At 51.9% G+C, this 21,396-nt stretch overlaps 1 protein-coding gene across 1 annotated transcript in view; it reads right to left on the reverse strand.

Annotated features, from left to right (window-relative positions):
* igdcc4 (immunoglobulin superfamily, DCC subclass, member 4) overlaps positions 1–21,396 on the reverse strand; it is a 40,183-nt gene that overhangs the window by 12,673 nt on the left and 6,114 nt on the right. Inside the window, 3 exon segments of the mRNA XM_084682333.1 lie at positions 3,775–3,908; positions 6,386–6,527; positions 11,714–12,022. Of these exon segments, the coding sequence (XP_084538459.1) occupies positions 3,775–3,908; positions 6,386–6,527; positions 11,714–12,022 (585 nt within the window).

Below are 21,396 nucleotides of genomic sequence, written 5' to 3' on the forward strand. Positions count from 1 at the left end.
ACGACGGACCGATGCAGAGCCCGCATCACTGCGGACGCCGCACCGATCCGGCCGTCGATCTCGCACTCCATTCTTCCCTCACTCGTGAACAAGACCCTGAGATACTTGAACTCCTCCGCTTGGGTCAAGATCCCCTCCCCGACTCGGAGATGGCACTCCACCCTTTTCTGGTCGATAACCATAGCCTCAGATTTGGAGGATTTACTCTAAAACCAATACTGTAAAAACATTTGAAAAGGCTTTTTATTCAACTGCATATAACAATAACAGAAGTTTAAGAATATTCCATTGAATATCTTGTTAACAAGAAATCAACAACGGTTGTGAAAATATTAATGCCATTGTTTCCATCATCAGTTAAAGGATTAATTCTTTGACGGATCTCTTCCATTGTAGAGCCATTCACAACGAAAATGTTGCCAGGAGCGACTACACTGCTGTTGAGTCGATGATCGGCTAGTGTGTCACTGTCAGCAATAACTGGTTCTTCGGAAGGGTCAAGCACACTGTTCACGCCTGTGATATTCTGTCCTATATGACTAATCACACCTCTGAACCATAATTGCAACGGTGTCATGTAGCTCCCTGTTGACAGTGCGTGGTTATTCCATTGATTGCGGAATTCTCTCGCCGACCTTTGGATTCGTGGTAGGTAAATATAATGTAGTGCAAATATGTGCAGCTCTGACAACGAATCCAGAAGGTTTTGATTCTCCATGAATGTAAACAGTTTCGCGTGAAAGTACAAAACAACACGATTCAGCTCAGCCCAAAGTCGTTCGATTCTTTGGTTGTGAACTCTGCGGCCAGCAATAATGCTTCTCCTATTCAACCCTCTCCGACTCAACATGAAACAAGCTACCTCAACGTTCTCCGTTCCGAGATCACATCTGACTCTTGATGGCAACCCAAAGTTACGCACCCGCCTCTTCAAACAGTGCACTGGACTCTCAGTTGTTTGTTCGATAGTCCAAATATATCATAGAACGGCTATACCCGTCAACACATCCATGGAACACCATTCTCCAGTGGATACGTTTGTGATTACCATCTATGTGCCTGTGAATAAAAAAGGCATAAAGACCAAGAAGTATATTGAGTTATTAAACATTAACTTGGCATTATTTTGAATTGAGCCACAAAGGCCCCTATAGTAATAACCAATGAACGCACCATAACTCATTCGGCCCCCCTAACTGTGTAGATCCTGCAATGAATAGCCTGTCTGTGACGCACACATCTTCCAATTGGGTCTGTTGCTTGGAGTACTTCACAAACTCTCCTACGCTGGACGCGAATTCCCATGCAGCACAGGCTGCCCCGCACATAAATCTCACCAGCGTTTGGTGTGTTCCCTAAAATCTGCCTGATGTTTGTCATTAGGCTCTCATTGGAGAGTTGACTGTATTGAAGTGATGGGACACACAAGCGTTGTTGATGGCGAAACAAAGTCAGGCGATCACTCCGAAAAAGTGAGGCGTATTATGGAAGAATTCGAGTGGCACTGTGTAGAATGTGAAAGAAATTTTGGGCCTACGTACAATGAATGTGTTTTAGGAGAAGTTTACAGTTGGCTAAAAAGCTTGATACAATGTATGTTGATTCAGCTCATTTGGTAGAGATGCCACCTGTAGTTTTATAACACCTAACTAGGAGACGTGAAGTCTAAGAGACGGCAAGTCTGGGTGACCTGAAAGAGTTCTTGTCACCTGGGGGGAAGAGACAGTTTTTCTGAAGACAATGTGGATTCAACTGTATTGTTCAAAGTATTGAACCAATGACAAAAGAGATTTGGTATAAGCGATGCCTTGCCAATTAAACCCAAGATCCAAACATAAATGAATCTGTTCCGCTGTCAAGTTGTAGGATGGGCGTCCAGATGTTCCTAGGTTGGTTGTAAGTACAATTACTGTTGTATCACTTTCTCTATGGATTTGGCCCTTGAACTGCCGTATAATAACTATTAAGTGCCGGCATAAAGACTCCAGTAAAACTGTACACTCTCTCGCATCAGAGCCTCCGCTTTGGCGGACAATATTTGTGATGGAAATAACAGTTCTTGAATGTGCTCTAAGTTCTTCATAATACCTAGCGGTGGGGTCTACCTGTATTCCTTCAAGACAGCAAAAGATGTCAGATGATGTCAAACATCATCTGTATTTGCAGTAATACTTAATGATTGGTGGCAGATGATGAAATAGATTGAAAGTACCAGTTTTTAAACGTGCGGAAGTTTTCGCGGCGTCTTCTCTCCCCCCCTTGTCGTCTTCTCTCTCCTACTCCCCCCCCTCTATCTCACTGTCTTTCTCGCCCTCTGACTCTCTCTCTGACTCTCTCTCTGACTCTCTCTCTCTCTCTCCCCCCTCCCTTCTCTCTCCCCCCTTCTCGCTCTCCCTTCTCTCTCTCCCCTCCCTTCTCTCTCTCCCCCTCCCTTCTCTCCCCCTCTTCTCTCTCCCCTCTTCTCTCTCTCTCTCTCTCTCTCTCTCCCCTCCCTTCTCTCTCTCTCCCCTCCCTTCTTCTCTCCCTCCCACTTCTGTCTCTCTCCCCCACCTTGCTCTCTTCTAAATTAATAAATTACTAATGAAAATTAAACATTTTAATCAGTATAACAGTGCTTAAGAATAACTGATGAGTGCATGTGTATGAGTGTTTCAAGTTTTCCAAGAATTTCGCCCTCGACGGCCTCTCATAGAGAGGTCACCCAGGCCTTCTCTGCCTTCTCTGTCCCGTCTCCACCGAGATGAACACAAAACTTCGGCCATTTCACAAGACAAGGCCTTGTGGAAGTGTGTTAGTGTGTCCCTGAGTAGTCCCAGGGTTGTTAGGCATCACACAAGCTCCGCTCAGTTCCCAGAGGCCTCTGCTCTCAGAGCTTTGCATTATGATAATGATCTCCTGCTTGCTTCCTAGGACACTGCACTGTAAGTACATTATAAATGAATCATTGGGATTACATACAGCAGTGCTTGCTTATGCATGAGGTCTCTGTGCTTTAAGTGGGTCAGACTCCCTTCACTGGGAGAGCAGGGTGAGCTTTCACAGGGGTGCTGCGTGAGTGTGTGAGTGAGTGAGTGAGTGAGTGAGTGAGTGAGAGAGAGAGAGAGAGAGAGAGAGAGAGAGAGAGAGAGAGACTGGCGATGCTGAAGGTATTTCTATCACAGCTGAATGAGCTGTGAGTGGACGTCCTCAACATCATTCTGTCATGACTATGACACTGGTGTTTATTCATAGATAGTCTTCAAACCGAAGAAAGGAAAAATTACTTTTATTCGATTTGACAGCTGTTTGATGTCATTCCTTGTATAGGGAGCCTCCAGTGCTTTTTCCTTTCCCTTTCTGTCGCAATACAGCAGATGAAATCTCACAGCAGGTTAGCTGCGTCCATTACAAAATGGCGATTTGTGTGGCGTTTCCCCTCAGCCTGCACTCGTGTCCAGGCAACGGGCTTTCAGCATGACCTACAGGCATTAAGTCACCATCTTATTGCTGACGGAGGGAATTGGCCAGGCCTTCCCTGCAAGCTACCAAAGGCCTAGTGTGAGGCTAGAAAGGGTCAGCTCCTCCATTGGCCTCTCTCATAAGCTATAGAAAAATAGAAGAAAGAGAGAAAGCCGTGGAGGCGAGAGAAATAATTGAGAGAGCAAGAGAGACAGGAAAAGCGAGAGTGACACAGAAAGAGAGAGAGAGAGAGAGAGAGAGAGAGAGAGAGAGAGAGAGACAGAGAGAGAGAGAGACAGAGAGAGAGAGAGAAAGAAACTAGGAAAGAGGGTACACCTGCAGTAACAGTTAGGCTGGCATCCTGGCTGGAACGGGTCCTGGCTGAGTTGGATGCCACACAGCGGTAGGTGCCCGCATCCTCCTTAGTCACCCCCAAGATCTGCAGCACCCCGTTGGGCAGGGTAATGAATCTGCGACAGAGACGGCAAATGAGAGAGTTAGACAAGGCAGGCGGGAGGGAGGGAGGGTCAGATGGAGGGAGGGAGGGTGAGAGAGAAGAGGGGGAGAGAGCAAAGGGAAGAGAAAACAACATGATAGCAGAATAAAAAGACTAACGTCGCTTCCTCTCAGCCGAAGGAGAGAGCTTATTTGGGCGAGACACGGAAAGGCCGGTAGAATCTGTTCAAAAGACCATTAAGCAGCTCAACACAGAACAAATAGGAAAAGAAAATGGTAAACAACTCAGACAGCAAGATTGGAAGAATAAAGAGACGGATATAGGTAGAAGGAACGAAAAGGGTCTAACAAAGAGGACTCTATGTAGGTCAGGCCGGCCTCGCGTCACCACGTTGCAAAACCGCCCCCCCCCCCCCCAACCTCTTTTTTTAGGGTCTGTGGTTGATAGCTTTGGCTACTCTTGTCAATATTGATCTCCCTTTCACCCAGCAGCTTCCACCACAGCCCCCCCCCCCCAACCCCCCACACCCCCGTGCTGGTGGGGAGAACATGTCAGGTTCCTGTGTACCCCCACAACCCCCCCCCCCCCCACACACACACACACACACACACACACACACACACCCCCGGGGGCCACCGGGCACAGGGTGTGCTGCACTACCCCACAGCTCTATCATGGACTATTACTCCCAGAGACAGATGATTTGAGGTTACACACACACACAGAGCTGGGGAGAGAGGGAAAGAGAAAGGGAAGATGGGAAATGGAAAGAGAGTAGGAGAGAGAGAGACGGACAGAGAGAGAGAGACAGACAGAGATAGACAGACAGACAGAGGGAGACAGGGAGAATGAGAGATCTCTTCCACATAGTCATTAGTTGCAGCCTGGGGGCTCGTAGGGCGAGGATGGGAGGAAGGGAGGTAAGAGGGTGGTGGGCTGTCACAGGGTCACACAGGGACACAGTGTCATCAGACTACAAGGCTCTAATAAGGCCCTGGACACATTTAGCTAACAGAAAAAATGCCTTGGCTTTAAGTGCTTCACTAAAACGAGCATGGGAGAATGCGAGTGTATTTTTGTGATGGAGAGAGTGTGTGTCTGTGTGTGTGAGTTTCCAGACAGGTTCCTTGAAAGCCTCATGGTCTTAAATGCTTTCGTCTTGTTAAACAAGCCCTGTGTCAGGTCTCTGTGCAGTTCTCCCTCACTAACATCATTTGCGGTGATGGAACCATGGAGAATGGCTGAAATGGTTGGCTCCTTTCAAATCCCTGGGCCTGGGACTGTACAATGAGACCCATGTTCAAAATGCAAAACTATTCCATTGATCGTTTCCATACATAACAGGGTCCTCAATTTTGAATGTGAAGCTGTGCAAACACACTACAATAGATGGATGAAACAAGCATGCCTAAAGGCTTCTTTCATCAAACGGTTAACAGCTTGGAAGTCTGAAAAACAACAACATTGACAAAAGGATTCTTTTTTTTCCAAGTTTGATTCCAAGAACTTGAAGGTAAACCGGTTCTAGCCAGTTTCAGTTAGACAAAGTGTCATCAAGGGTTGGTATTGGGTACACAAAGGATTGTTAGGATTGGTGAATGTAGGAATATAATATATCCATGTCCCCCACCAGTACAGTCAAAACATTTAAGCACATGATCACTAAAAAGCCTGCAGGCGTAGTGGTCATTCAGTGTGTGTGTGTGTGTGTGTGTGTGTGTGTGTGTGTGTGTGTGTGCGCGTGCGTGCGTGCGTGAGTGTCAAATGTTACATAAAATGAAAATTGGACAAACAGCTGCTCTTCGTTCTAAGAACTTGGTCAAAGAGTGAGGGGGTAGTTCATGTGTAACTTCACTTCAGCTGACCATGTCCTGCTGAGGAAGCAGGTGGCTACAGGGAGAGAGAGAGAGAGAGACAGAGAAAGAGAGAGAGGGGAAGGGAACAAGGAGAGAAGGGCAGTCGCTCTGTGTGTGTGTGTGTGTGTGTGTGTGTGTGTGTGTGTAGAGAGAGGGGGGGTGTCAGGTGCCATAGATTACTGCACACAGATTCAAAGCACACCAGGACACTGAACTCAAGAGAGGGGAGGGGGAGAGAAAGAGAGATAGGGAGAGAGAGAGGGAGAGAGAGAGGGAGAGAGGGAGAGAGAGAGAGAGAGAGAGAGAGAGAGAGAGAGAGAGAGAGAGAGAGAGAGAGAGAGAGAGAGAAAGGAGGGAGGGAGAGAGAAAATGAAAGACAGTCATAGGGCGAGAAAGACAGTGACATAGAGGGGGAGAGACAAACAGAAAGACAGGAAGAGAGCTACAGGGAGAGCTCGAGGGGCTGAGAGTGGCCCCTGAACCTTCAGCCCGCGGCTCGCACAGCCCCCAGAGAGAGGAGGCCGTGGGTCCTTATCTCTGCACACCCCCCGCGTCACACACCGCATCACCGACAGACGGGCCCACGCACACCAGCCAGTCTCCCAACGCAAGCTTGACGTCGTTATCGTTTCACCTGGGCTCGCCGGGAATGGGAGCCTGGTCCTTCTCCCAGGTGATAAGGGGCGTGGGAACACCCTCCACCTGGCACTCAAAGCGGGCAGCAGCACCCAGGGGCACCGCCTGGGCCTCAGGGCCCTGCTGGAAGCGGGACAGGCCTGTGGGAGGAGGACACACTGTCAGACGAGCACACACCACATTCAGGCTCCATCCAGTCCATGCAGACAGTGCTGAGGCGGAGGTAGATGACTGGGGTTACCAGCAGGGGGCAGTGGTGGCTCCTGTCTGAGGGGCCCCTGACCCCGTGACCCCCTGACCCCCTGACCCAGAGGATTGGGCTGTGGGGGAGAGGAAGGGAACACCCCAGCCTGCTCTTACAGCGACAGTACTACTGCAGCCCTGACACACACACACAGAGACTGTTTAAGAAACACACCATGTCAAGACGAACTGTGCTTGCTCCCCTGTGCTCCCCCCCCCCCCCCCCCCCCCCCCAAAAAAAAAAAACCCAACAACTCGTATTTAGTTTCTAATTACTCTCGATTACAATTGGCTACTGTAATGCTGGAATTGCGGAGATTAACGTGGAACTGATGCAAAAGCACCCCGAAGCATTAGCCATGCTTCATAAAACATGTAAGGGCTAATCCTCCCTCCCTACGCAGCACAAGTCTCCCAGGCAGCGCCGGCTTCATGTGCAGGAGGGAAGAGGCTCACATGCATAGATAGATATATATATATATATCTATATATATATAAGGCTACATGTCTTGTCTGCGTTGCCGGCCAACGGAGTCGAACGTCCGCACATGGCGGCCATCTTGCTACAGTGAACTCGCTCACCCATAACATTGTGTTGGTGCTACATGTACTTTTTAAATGAACATAACTTGCTCAATTTTCAACCGATTTTGAAACGGTTTGGTTTGCTATCAACGTCAGAGATGTAGTTATGCCACTGCAAATAATGTAAATATTCATAACTATGCAGTGGCATAACTACATCACTGACGTTGATAGCAAACCAAACCGTTTAAAAATCGGTTGAAAATTGAGCAAGAAATGGTCATTTAAAAAGTACATGTAGCACCAACACAATATTATGGGTGAGCGAGTTCACTGTAGCAAGATGGCTGCCATGTGCGGACGTTCTAGACTCCGCCGTAAGACATGTAGCCTTTATATATATCAATGCTCACATGGAGGAGGGCTCCTGAACACACACGGTGTTATCAGCAGGCCCAGCACTGACGGCCCTATTCGCCCAGGGTAGGCACAGCAGGGAACAGGCATGCATTCACACACATCACCTTCAAGAAAGTAAAGGAAGTGAACAAAGGTTCTCTCAACAGGGGGGTGGGGGGCTTAGAAAGAGAGGAAGAGAGAGAGAGAGAGAGAGAGAGAGAGAGAGCACTAATGAGTTCACTGCAGATAGCCTGTGGTCATCCGATACTGTAAAGGTAGCTCTCGCTAACTGTTGTGGCAAAATGGATTGATGATTAACCAGGGTCATCTCCAACCATTACACAGTGTGAAACATTGACGAAAACACAACATGTGCAAGACTGTGCAAGGACTTGAGCGGAGTGTGTGTGTGCCAATGTGCGTGTGTGTGCCCTGCTCACCCCTCACCCCCCCCTGCTCACCCCTCACCCTCCCCCTGCTCACCCCTCACCCCCCCTGCTCACCCCTCACCCCCCCTGCTCACCCCTCACCCCCCCCCCTGCTCACCCCTCACCCCCCCCCCTGCTCACCCCTCACCCCCCCTGCTCACCCCTCACCCCCCTGCTCACCCCTAACCCCCCCCCCTGCTCACCCCTCACCCCCCCCCCCTGCTCACCCCCCTGCTCAGCCTTTGCTCTCCTGCTCTCTGTCAGTCGACAGACTCAGCCCTCACCCCCCCTCCTCCGCTCTTTCTCCTGTGCTCGCTCTCGCCATAGCACACTTTCTCTCCCTCTGACTTGGTCTCCGTCTCAGTCTCCTCTCTCTCTCCCTCTCTCTCTCCCTCTCTCTCTCCCTCTCTCTCTCCCTCTCTCTCCCTCTCTCTCCCTCTCTCTCCCTCTCTGTCCCTCCCTCTCCCTCTCCCTCTCCCTCTCCCTCTCCCTCTCTCTCTCTCTCTCTCTCTCTCTCTCTCTCTCTGTCCTTCGCTCTCCCTTTCTTAAGAGTACACATACATGCAGAAACACTTGGTGCACTGCAGGATAAGGTCACATGGACAACACAGTAGAGGAATAATCGACTGTGCCCATAGATAGCGTGATACAAAAGGGGTGTTGGACAAAAGCTGTCGTGTGTTTCTGCCCTGTGGTGTGATCTAAGGGCCAGTATGATTTTCTCTGTACAGTCTAATTGCTGTCGGTGAAGATCCTAAGTCTCGAAACTGTATTCAATGTCACAGTGGCCATTCAGCCCCCCCCCCCCCCCCCCCCCAGAACTCTCTCCACACACTCGTCTGCTCAGCTCACAGCAGATTACATTTACAAACACACACGCACACATGCGTACACACGCACATACGTACACACACACACACACAAGCCTTCTGAAGGGCACACTTAATAGTCTCACAAGACTCACGCCTCTTCTTTCACGATCCCTCAACTGCTTACCCCCCCCTCCCCCCCTCAGTGTGCCCCCCTCAGTGTGCCCCCCTCCCCCCTCAGTGTGCCTCCCTCAGTGTGCCCCCTCCAGTGTGCCCCCCTCAGTGTGCCCCCCCCCCCCTCAGTGTGCCTCCCTCAGTGTGCCCCCCTCAGTGTGCCTCCCTCAGTGTGCCCCCCTCCCCCCCTCAGTGTCCCCCCCTCAGTGTGCCTCCCTCAGTGTGCCCCCCTCAGTGTGCCCCCCTCCCCCCCTCAGTGTGCCCCCCTCAGTGTGCCCCCCTCCCCCCCTCAGTGTGCCCCCCTCAGTGTGCCCCCCTCAGTGTGCCCCCCTCAGTGTGCCCCCCTCAGTGTGCCCCCCTCAGTGTGCCCCCCTCAGTGTGCCCCCCTCAGTGTGCCCCCCTCAGTGTGCCTCCCTCCCCCCCCTCAGAACAAGGCATCCTCAGAAACAGGCATGTGACGCCTGACAAAAGCAGGCACATTCATACCGGCTCTCATCCCGTCTCACACAAAGATAATGACACTTTAACAGCCAGGTAGAAAAATGGCTTCCAGAGAATAGAGGCAGGAGGCCACGTGCCTCCCTCTTCCCCCCTCCCTCTCTCCCTCTCCCCCCTGTCTCGGTTGTTCTCCAGGGTCCAGTCTACCTGTTGCCAGGACACCAGTAGTCAGGCCCTGGTCTGAGCCGGAAAAAATAAACCTCCGTCCATACAGAAAATGGTCTCAAGTGTGGCTGTGTGTTTGTGTGCACGTAGAGGTGTGTGTGGTAGGGCTACCAACCCTGTGTCATACTTCTGCGTTTCCATGACACAGGATTACACTTTTTTACTATTTTGCGTGCCATGTATACGCCAAATCCCTGTTTTACCTGCAGTTTATACGCAAATTCCTCCCATTCATCAACAGAATATGTGTCTCTATCACAGGCAGAACGTCATCAACTCTTTATCGATTATACGTCATCATCATCATTTTCTGTGGATGAATGGGAGGAATTCGCGTATAAACTGCACGTAAAACAGCGATTACATGGCACGCAAAACACAAGTGCGGAGGGGGTGTGGAGGAGCGGAGGAGCGGGGGGGGGGGGTGTGTAGGAGCGGAGGAGCAGGGGGGGGGGTGTGGAGGAGCGGAGGAGCAGGGGGGGGGGGTGTGGAGGAGCGGAGGAGGGGGGGGGGTGTGTGGAGGAGCGGAGGAGGGGGGGGGTGTGGAGGAGCGGAGGAGGGGGGGGGGTGTGTAGGAGCGGAGGAGTAGGGGGGGGGTGGAGGAGCGGAGGAGCAGGGGGGGGTGGAGGAGCGGAGGAGCAGGGGGGGGTGGAGGAGCGGAGGAGCAGGGGGGGGGTGGAGGAGCGGAGGAGCAGGGGGGGGTGGAGGAGCGGAGGAGCAGGGGGGGGGTGGAGGAGCGGAGGAGCAGGGGGGGGTGTAGGAGCAGGGGGGGGTGTAGGAGTGGAGGAGCAGGGGGGGGGTGTGGAGGAGCGGAGGAGCAGGGGGGGGTGTAGGAGTGGAGGAGCAGGGGGGGGGTGTGGAGGAGCGGAGGAGCAGGGGGGTGTGGAGGAGCGGAGGAGCAGGGGGGGGGTGTGTAGGAGCGGAGGAGCGGGGGGGGGGGTGTAGGAGCGGAGGAGCAGGGGGGGGTGTGGAAGAGCGGAGGAGCGTGGGGGGGGTGTGGAGGAGCCGAGGAGCGGGGGGGTGTGGAGGAGCGGAGGAGCGGGGGGGGTGTGTAGGAGCGGAGGAGCAGGGGGGGGTGTGTAGGAGCGGAGGAGCGGGGGGGGGGTGTAGGAGTGGAGGAGCAGGGGGGGGTGTGTAGGAGCGGAGGAGCAGGGGGGGGTGTGTAGGAGCGGAGGAGCGGGGGGGGGGTGTAGGAGTGGAGGAGCAGGGGGGGGTGTGGAGGAGCGGGGGGGGGTGTGGAGGAGCGGGGGGGAGGTGGAGGAGCGGGGGGGGGGTGTGGAGGAGCGGGGAGGAGGTGGAGGAGCGGGGGGGTGTGGAGGAGCGGAGGAGCGGGGGGGTGTGTGGAGGAGCGGGGGGGTGTGGAGGAGCGGAGGAGCGGGGGGGAGGTGGAGGAGCGGGGGGGGGTGTGGAGGAGCGGGGGGGTGTGGAGGAGCGGAGGAGGGGTGTGGAGGAGCGGAGGAGGGGTGTGGAGGAGCGGAGGAGCGGGGGGGAGGTGTGGAGGAGCAGTGGAGCGGGGGGGTGTGTGGAGGAGCGGAGGAGCGGGGGGGGGGGTGTGGAGGAGCGGAGGAGCGGGGGGGGGGGTGTGGAGGAGCGGGGGGGGGGGAGGAGCGGGGGGGGGGGGAGGAGCGGGGGGGGGGGGTGGAGGAGCGGAGGAGCGGGGGGGGTGTGGAGGAGCGGAGGAGCGGGGGGGGTGTGGAGGAGCGGAGGAGCGGGGGCAGCCCAAGCGTGTGCCCTGTACAGTACATGCTCCATACTGGTCCTGGCCAGTTACATCATTTTACATTGACATGACATTTAGCAGACGCTCTTTTCCAGAGCGACTTACAGTAAGTACACGGACATTCTCCCCGAGGCAAGTAGGGGTGAAGTGCCTTGTCCAAGGACACAACGTTATATTCCCCGGCCGGGAATCGAACTGGCAACCTTCAGATGACTAGCCCGATGCTCTACCCGCTCAGCCACCTGACTCCACCAATTCATTTGTGTCTGTGTGTGTGTCGTCAAGCCTGGGCCTAGCAGGGTCGATACTCACTAGCCAGGAGCAAGGTGATGGTACGGCTGGTCAGAGCCCCCAGGGATACTCACTAGCCAGGAGCAAGGTGATGGTACGGCTGGTCAGAGCCCCCAGGGTGCTGCTGCTCACACAGCGGTAGCCCCCCTCCACCCGCTGGGGGGCGGGGCCGTCAGCGGAGGCAGGCAGCAGGAGCAGGGAGCCGTTGGCGAGGGGCCGCACGGAGGCCTCCTCCGGCAGGGGACGCCCATGCCGCAGCCAGGTGACGTTGAAGGGGGCGTCGCTGGCGCCCAGGTGGCAGTCCAGCAGGAGGGGCTGCCCCGGCTCCAGCACCACCAGAACAGGGCCCGCCCCACAGCTCAGCTCCACCGACACGGGCTTCTCTGAAGAGGAGGGGAGGGGGGGGGGGGGGGGGGATGGAGGTAGGGGGGGAGGGAGGGAGGGACACAGAGCAAGAGACTTTAGACTCTAAAAAGCTAGCGACTCCAAATCCTGACTGACATGACTGTGCTGAGATTAGTGTGCATGAGAAGACAGACTAGCGTGGGAGATGGGGAACGGGGGAGCGACGAGATGAGAGAGCGCGAGACGGAGAGAGAGAGAGCTTCGGAAGTGGAGCGAACGAGAGAGAGAGCGAAGAGAGCGAAGGGGGAGGAGAGAAGATGGAGGAAAGGTCACATCAGGAAAGCCTGCGAGGAAACGCAGCGCAAACACCTGACCAGAGCCCAGTAGAATAGGAAGGACGCCACGCTCCGTCGCCCAGAGCTCTGCGCTCAGCCCTCTGTGAAGCTACGGCACAGCCTGCAACCAACTGTCTGGATTCACAGCAAACTGTGAATCATCACGAGACGGCACATCGCAGAAAGCACCACAGAAACAAATGTGAATTCGACCCGGGGGTCAGTGGTTCGTGGTGAAGACCAAAAATCCAATAATGGCTGACCTCTTAGCACAAAAACCTCCATAGAGAGGTTTCATTAGCAGACTGAGATAAGCAAAGGGCCTGTTGAATGGGTTTAGCAGCATGCTGCGTCAACCTATGAATGCCCATGAATTTGCCATTGTTCTTCTCTCTGGTTAAAGACAGGGAGGGGCCTGCAGTCATGCAGCTGAAAAGGTGTCGTCTGTGACTGCTGTGAGGCAACTGTCACTGAAGCAAACAAGCTGAGAATGTACTGTGGAAACCGACCAATCACCAACCTCCCATATCACCACAACCTCACACACACACAGAGACCGGAACACACACATTTATAGTTCAGACACGCGCACACACACACAAACACACACACACAAACACATACACACACACACACACACTGGAGGTGCGCTGTGTTCTCGCAACGAGGCAGAGGATTAATTAAGTTAATGGGAGATGGAATGATTTTCTTGATTAAATGAGAACCAACCCCACAGCCATCCTGCCTAGAAGCAGAGTAATGCCCTGGAAGCCATAGGCACACCGGGACACACTCACGCGTGCACACACACGGACACGCACACACACACACAAGCTCAGTAGCGTGAACGCATGCACTAAAAGCAACACATGCCGGCCTTGCACACAGACTCCACACCGACTTTAAAGCCCTTCACAGGCATAGTGTGGTCGTGTGTGTGTGTGTGTTAACATCTGACATGCGGTGCGAGAGACAGCACCACCACGAGGGTGGGTCGTGTGTTTCTCCAGTGTTGTGGGAGCAGCTTGCTCGCCCCAGCTCACCTCCTCAGACCCTCGCTCTCCCTGCTCTCCTCTCTCCCATTCAGACTAATTAGGTCTCGTTAAGTCATTAAAGCGTTAGCAGCCATTTCCCCCCCCCATCACCACCAGCGGTTTGACTTGGCTAATGGTCTTGTCTGTAGCGATCCATGCAGTGGACACAGAGCAGCCTGGAAGCAGGTGTGAAGGAGAGGTGAGTCACGGCCCACAGGGACACAAACGCCCGCTTAGGATCTCATGTGTTCTCTCTCTCTGTCTCTCTCTCTCTGTCTCTCTCTCTCTGTGTCTCTCTCTCTCTGTCTCTCTCTCTCTGTCTCTCTCTCTGTCTCTCTCTCTGTCTCTCTCTCTGTCTCTCTCTCTGTCTCTCTCTGTCTCTCTCTGTCTCTCTCTGTGTCTCTCTCTCTGTCTCTCTCTGTCTCTCTCTCTCTGTCTCTCTCTGTCTCTCTCTCTCTGTCTCTCTCTGTCTCTCTCTCTCTGTCTCTCTCTGTCTCTCTCTGTCTCTCTCTGTCTCTCTCTCTCTGTCTCTCTCTCTCTGTCTCTCTCTCTCTGTCTCTCTCTCTCTCTGTCTCTCTCTGTCTCTCTCTCTCTCTCTCTGTCTCTCTCTCTCTGTCTCTCTCTCTCTGTCTCTCTCTCTCTGTCTCTCTCTCTCTGTCTCTCTCTCTCTGTCTCTCTCTCTCTGTCTCTCTCTCTCTGTCTCTCTCTGTCTCTCTCTGTCTCTCTCTCTCTGTCTCTCTCTGTCTCTCTCTCCTCACATCACATCACATCACATCACACTCCTGTTTCCCCCATCCGATTTACATTTCTGCATTTAGCAGACGCTTCTACTCAAAGCGACTTCCAGGAGAGTTTTACAAAAGTGCATAGGTCACTGATCATAACAATGAGATAGCCCCAACATTGTGGATTTAGAGACACGGTCACACATACTCCATTCCACTCCCCCCCATTATTACCCCTCACACACCTATGAGAACATGTAAGCCATTATCCTGACCAGTGGGTCCAGTGTGGGAGGGGGTCAGGGGAGGGGCTGGGCATTCGAGTTGGTTGAGGCTCTTGGGGGAGCCCAGGGGGGCGGGGGGCGGGGCCCAGGGGGCGGGGCCCACTCAGAGTCCCTCCGTGGTGCTCTCACACTGGGCCACACTGAATGGAGGAGGTGGCGTGATGCCAGACTACTCACAGCTTCCATATCCAGCCTGAGAGACCACATCCCTGCTCTCAGGAGAGAGAGAGATAGATAGATAGATAGATAGATAGATAGATAGATAGATAGATAGATAGATAGATAGATAGATAGATAGATAGATAGATAGATAGATAGATAGATAGATAGATAGATAGATAGATAGAGAAAGAGAGAGAGAGAGATAGAGAGAGAGAGAGATAGAGAGAGAGCGAGAGAGTGAGAGAGCGCGAGAGAGAGAGAGAGAGCGAGAGAGAGCGCGAGAGTGAGAGAGAGAGAGTGAGAGTAAGAGAGAGAGAGTGAGAGAGCGAGAGAGAGCGAGAGAGATAGAGCGAGAGAGAGAGAGAGAGAGAGAGAGAGCGAGAGTCCCCATCTGTTTGCCCCAGACGGCTGGCTGTGTTTGAGAGTTCACTCAAACACTCTGACACTCATTCACCCAGGGAGTCAGAGGGTAGCTTGGCTCCTCCAATGTTTTACCTCACCCTACCATTGGGGCCATCCACACTGCCCCCTCCATACTGCCCCCTGCACACTGCCCACTCCACACTGCCCCCTCCATACTGCCCCCTCCATACTGCCCCCTGCACACTGCCCCCTCCACACTGCCCCCTGCACACTGCCCCCTGCACACTGCCCCCTCCATACTGCCCCCTGCACACTGCCCCCTGCACACTGCACCCTGCACACTGCCCCCTCCATACTGCCCCCTGCACACTGCCCCCTGCACACTGCCCCCTCCACACTGCCCCCTCCACACTGCCCCCTGCACACAAACACACACACACACCTAAATTCTAGTGCGTAACTGAGACGTGTAGCCTAAAAATAACACAACTACTCATAGTACAGTGCAATCCAGATTTGAATTTAGTCATTTAGCAGACGGTCTTATCCAGAGCAACTTACAGTAAGGATAGGGACATTCCCCCGAGGCAAGTAGGGTGAAGGGCCTTGCCCAAGGGCACCACATCATTTGTCACGAACCGGCAACCTTCTGATTACTACCCGATTTCCTAACCACTTAGCCACCAGACTCACCCCCGATTTACCCCCCGTGAGATATAGATTTTTTCCTGCAACAAAACTTAAGGTTGTGTGTTAAAAACGACACACACAATAATAATATACTCAAATATAAACGACCGTCCATGATATTCCACATATTGCTTAAGTCAAGTCAACAACTTCCGGTAGCTACCATTTCCTGTTCTGGTTTCTAACTTACCGGAAGTTTTACACTTGGCCTGTTGTTTCCTGGAAATACGCATCACTGTCTGTGCATATCCATATAGCTAATTGGGATACATTAGTAAATTTGGCTACACAAGACGCATTAGCTGTTAAAAAGGGCAACATCTAGAATGTGCATATGTACATCTGACTAACAATTGAGCAATAAAACCTCTGAAAACAATACATTCTATACTTTAAAACCTGTACTTAACAAACAAACAACAATAATTGTACTTTTTGCTGATGGAAAGTAAGTGGTCTACAATAACAAACACGCGATGATAAATCACATCAGCTCAAACTAGCAACACGTGAAAACGTCATGATGTAGCCCAGGCGCGCTGACGGCGAAGCGGGGAAAGTGCAGCTGGCTCCTTCACTGGGAAACACTGTCTGTCTATGGAGGAACATGGCCACCTCCACAAGCACACTGAGGGAGGGAGGGAGGGAGGGAGGGAGGGAGGGAGGGAGGGAGGGAGGGAGGGAGGGAGGGAGGGAGGGAGGGAGGGAGGGAGGGAGGGAGGGAGGGAGGGAGGGAGGGAGGGAGGGAGGGAGGGAGGGAGGGAGGGAGGGAGGGAGGGAGGGAGGGAGGGAGGGAGGGAGGGAGGGAGGGAGGGAGGGAGGGAGGGAGGGAGGGAGGGTGTGGGGGGGGTGTTACTATTTATGCAAGCGAGAAATGGAAGATGAGAGAGAGCGGTAAGTAAGAGGCTGCAAAACACACTCTCTAACCATCGATGGTTAAGTTGCCAGACAGGCACATGCACACAAACACACTGCACATAATGTTAGTCTACTGAGGGCTGATGGCTGTATGCACCAAGTTCTGACAGATAGCAGCATATTCCAGCTAAAGTGTGAAAGTAAAATCCTTGCCAGGAAATATGTGTGTGTGTGTGTGTGTGTGTGTGTGTGTGTGCGCGCAGAGCAGGTTAGGACATACAATTGTGCATTGCAGCACTGATATAGACTGGGTGGACATAGACAGATGGGCTGATTGATAGCACTGTGGAACATGAAGTCTCATGTGGCACTGCTGTGTGTGTGTGTGTGTGTGTGTGTGTGTGTGTGTGTGTGTGTGTGTGTGTGTGTGTGTGTGTGTGTGTGTGTGTGTGTGTGTGTGTGCGTGCGTGCACACGTGTACTCTCCTACTCATTAAAAATGCAGTTTGTATGTTGACTGTGTTTGAGGAAGGAGCTGTTCATGTCAGTGATATTTATGATACTTGCAAGATTTTGATCATCAATATGCAAACCCTGCAGCTAGGGTGTACATGTCCAGTTGCCATCTCTAAACTGGTGTGCAGGGACTCTCTCTTCACCGTACGTTTGTGTGCCGGATGTACAATAACTCTGACATGCTGCCAACTCATTTGGCAGACATGCAAAGACAAACCCAACTCATTTGATGGTCTAAACACAGAACTTCCTCGGCCTTTATCTGAGTAACTGCGGTGCTTGACGAGGCCCCTACTGTTATCTGACCCTTCCATGAGAACAGAGAATCACTGTCGCCACTCAAGTGAAGGGTGCTGAAATGAAGCACACACACACACACACATATCCCTCTGCAACAAATGTCTATTTTCTTGCCCCTTACCTAATTAATATTTACCAATACACAATGTCTGTCTTTGAAAGTGAATGCCTGTTTAGTTGATACTGCACTGGCCAAGTGATTTAAGTGGATTCTCAGGAGCAATATCAACATGCGGTAATTCCACCCAGGCTGACAGTGACTCATAAGCAAAGTGGAGACAAGGAAATCGGCCCAGCAGCTGCAGTGTCAGGCGCTAACCATTCCAGCTGTGCTGCCCCCCCCTTCACTCTCACACTCTGGCTGTGTCTACTGCCGCGCACTATAAGAAGTACACTGCAACACAGTGCACTGCAATACAGTGCACTCACGCCTGCAGTGCACTCTGTCGCTGAGTAGTGCTGTCTCAAATGGAACACTTAAGTTAACCACTTGGCGGGAAGTGACGGACGCAAATCTGCTCGCGACAGCCGAGAAACCTGTCAAAATGAACGCGCTCCTCCACCCCAAGTGGAAAAAGCGGCCGAAAGGACTCCTCCTCTTCCGCTACGCAGCCAAGATGGCGTCCGTTTAGGACGAGTAGTGTCCATCGTTGTACACTCACCTTTTGGGACTGTCTGTCTGTCTCTCTCTCTGTCTCTCTCTCTGTCTCTCTCTCTGTCTCTCTCTCTGTCTCTCTCTCTGTCTCTCTCTCTGTCTCTCTCTCTGTCTCTCTCTCTGTCTCTCTCTCTGTCTCTCTCTCTCTCTGTCTCTCTCTCTCTCTGTCTGTCTCTCTCTCTGTCTGTCTCTCTCTCTCTGTCTGTCTCTCTCTCTGTCTGTCTCTCTCTCTGTCTCTCTCTCTCTCTGTCTGTCTCTCTCTCTCTGTCTCTCTCTCTCTCTCTGTCTCTCTGTCTCTGTCTCTGTCTCTGTCTCTGTCTCTGTCTCTGTCTCTGTCTCTGTCTCTGTCTCTGTCTCTGTCTCTCTCTCCTACAGGAAGGTGATCTAAGGCCCACATATAGAGAAGTGGCAAACCAAAGTACCACAACTCTGCCTAGGAGACTCCGCCAGCACCCACCACACTAATCAACAGGCTAGCAGATTGGTGGTGGGCTGATGTACTGACTTCTCTATGGCAAAAACAAGCCTACATAAACAATAGAGATTGAGAGAGATAGAGAGAGAGAGTGAGATAGAGAGAGTGAGAGAGAGTTAGATAGAGAGAGATCCCCTCGCCAGTCCTCCATGCCTGCCGCTCTATGTACAGTACTCATTCATGCACATCCTGGCTTGCTCCAATCCCGGCCCTGTGTTCTTACAGGCTTTAACAAAAGGGCCTCCCAGCAGCATGGGGTGGGGGGGGAGGTGGGTGGGGGGGGGAGGTGGGTGGGGTGGAGCTCTGCACGACCAAATCAAGCGGCGGGGCCACATCAATGGGTCAACAAGGCTAGCAACAAAACTAACATGAGAGGCTGCATGAGGGGGAAGCCCGAAAGCTAGAGGGCTGGGCGGGGAGGGGGGGGGGGGGGGGCTAGGACGCAGACTAGAAACAACAGGAGCGCTATCCCAACACTGTTTTACTACCGATAATCTTGTCTGGGCAACATTGACAGTGCCATAGCATGGGACTGCAGTGTGAATGTTGCTGGAGAGACTTCTCTCAGAGCCTAGTTGTTTGACGTGGTGGAAATCAATTCATTAGTTTGTTTGTCCTTTGCAGAGTCCTTCTGAAGCGTGGGAAGGCATTGCTATACATTGTGTACAGCAGATTTCCTGGAGCCCTATTCATGATGAACCCATGACTTCAATCTCAAGCAAACTGATAAGAGGGAATCAAAAGTTTCTTAGAGAGAGAGACAGAGAGAGGGACAGAAAGAGGAGACAGAGAGAGAGAGACAGAGAGAGAGAGAGAGAGAGGGAGAGACAGAGGGAGAGACAAATGGGAAACAGAGGGAGAGACAGAGAGAGATACATAGAGAGAGACAGGTTCAGAGAGAGAGACAGAGAGAGAGACAGAGAGAGAAACAGAGAGAGAGAGAGACAGAGAGAGAGACAGAGAGAGAAACAGAGAGAGAGAGAGACAGAGAGAGATACATAGAGAGAGACAGGTTCAGAGAGAGAGACAGAGAGAGAGACAGAGAGAGACAGAAAGAGACAGAGAGAGACAGGCTGTGTTTTTGGCTGTCTGCTCCTTGCCCACTAACTGAGTTCACTCCCCTAAATGAAGCAGCAGACCCTCAAACTGCACCCCACCCTCACCCCCACCCCCCGACGCTCCCCAGATGCCCTCCCCAGCACTGGCCCCCATGCAACTCTTCCTTGGTCATGTGACTGAGCGGACAGCAGTGCGGAATGGAAAGAATGTGATCGCATGACTGTTTACCCAACGAGCGCCGTGAGGAAGAGACCCTGCTTCTCACACACACACTCACTTCTCTACTCACTTCTCACACACACACACACACACACAGTGCATACATTCCCTCGCTAAAATACTCACTAATACCATAGTTCCCAAATACCCAAATACATAAAGCTTTGAGGATTTGAACATATAGTTGCACTGGGACACACCGTACTGGCCAAATGATCATTCACACTTCTGTACAAATCTACCCCCAGTTTAGACAAAATCATTCACTGAGAAAGAAATGTATCCCCTCAGGTGTGCTTTCTCTCTTAATGTTCCGTTTGTGTACCATCAAATATTCAACATATACACACACGGTCTGTGCACACAATTATAAGGTGGTGGTGGTGTACATCTGCTGCAGGGATGAAAATTAGCACCCGCCACCAGGTGATTTCGTGTTGTGGCGGGTGAACTCGCTTCACCTACCGGCCACCGTGGCGGGTAAATACAATTATTACACGGCTGTTTTTAATGCTGTAGAAGGCTCCATTCACTTGAATGAGGCTTCCCAACGTTCTACGGTCAATAATTTTTCGATAACAGACCGTTGCTTACATTTAGTCATTTAGCAGACGCTCTTATCCAGAGCGACTTAGTGTGTACAGGGACATTCCCCCCGAGGCAAGTAGGGTGAAGTGCCTTGCCCAAGGACACAACGTCATTTGGCACGACCAGGAATTGAACCAACAACCTTCTGATTAATAGCCCGACTCCCTAACCGCTCAGCCATCATAGCACTCAAGTAGTCTGGTAACTTTTCAACCCCAGCGTACTCCGTTGCTTAGCGACGTCAGCTGTTTTGAAGCCTAAATTTTCAACGTCTATGAACGTAAAAAGACACTGTGTTCAGTTATTTTTTGGGCGAGTAGCCGTGTAATAAGCGGGATAATGTATAGAACGCCGTTGTCATTATCGGGAAAATAAACCCCTTCAGAGCGAAGCTCTGTTCGCCTTGTCGTAGAAGAATAATGCTCAGGAAAGCACGTTTGAAACGTCAGAATCTGATTCTGATGAGCAGATATAATTGTACTGGGAGTGGGGAAGGTGGGTGGAGGAATGTTAGTTTGTTGTTTAATCTGCCCATCTCATTTAATGAAATGTATATCAGTATCAATTTTTTTTACATGCAGTTACACATTGTCGGTTAAATACAAGAAAGTGGCTGGTAAAAACATTGAGTAGGTTTTGAAATTCACCAGCCACAGTGGCCGGTGGACAAACAATTGAATTTCCATCCCTAATCTGCTGGTCCTGGGCACCACAGTGATCCCCAAGTCACCTGACTGAGCTCATCAAACCTATCAGGCAGCATATTGATCCACCATCAGAAAAGGGACTGGGGGGAGGAACTTCAAAAGAAGAGTATGTTTTTCCCACACCGGTCTAATCGGCACTCAGATCAAAGCATGTTTCACTTCAGGTGGTTTCAAAGTGGTTTATCTCCTGGAGAGATGTGGGATAAGGTATAAGTATTGAGATGAGTTTCTGTATCAGGTTACTTCAATTGGAAATGATTGCCGAGTTTGGCCAACTGCTCCCTCAAGACGTATTCTCAAACCAGTAATAGCCTATATGTCACAAATCTATTATGAAGCAACAACAAAAAAGCATAACAATTACAAAATAAAAAGAATGAAACAATATTGTTAAATATGTTAAGTCTTATGTGGCAAAATATGCGTGGTCAAAAACACGACTC

This window comes from Hypomesus nipponensis, chromosome 19, assembly GCF_054491055.1.
Source record: "Hypomesus nipponensis isolate SF chromosome 19, ASM5449105v1, whole genome shotgun sequence".
Classification (NCBI taxonomy): Eukaryota; Metazoa; Chordata; class Actinopteri; order Osmeriformes; family Osmeridae; genus Hypomesus; species Hypomesus nipponensis.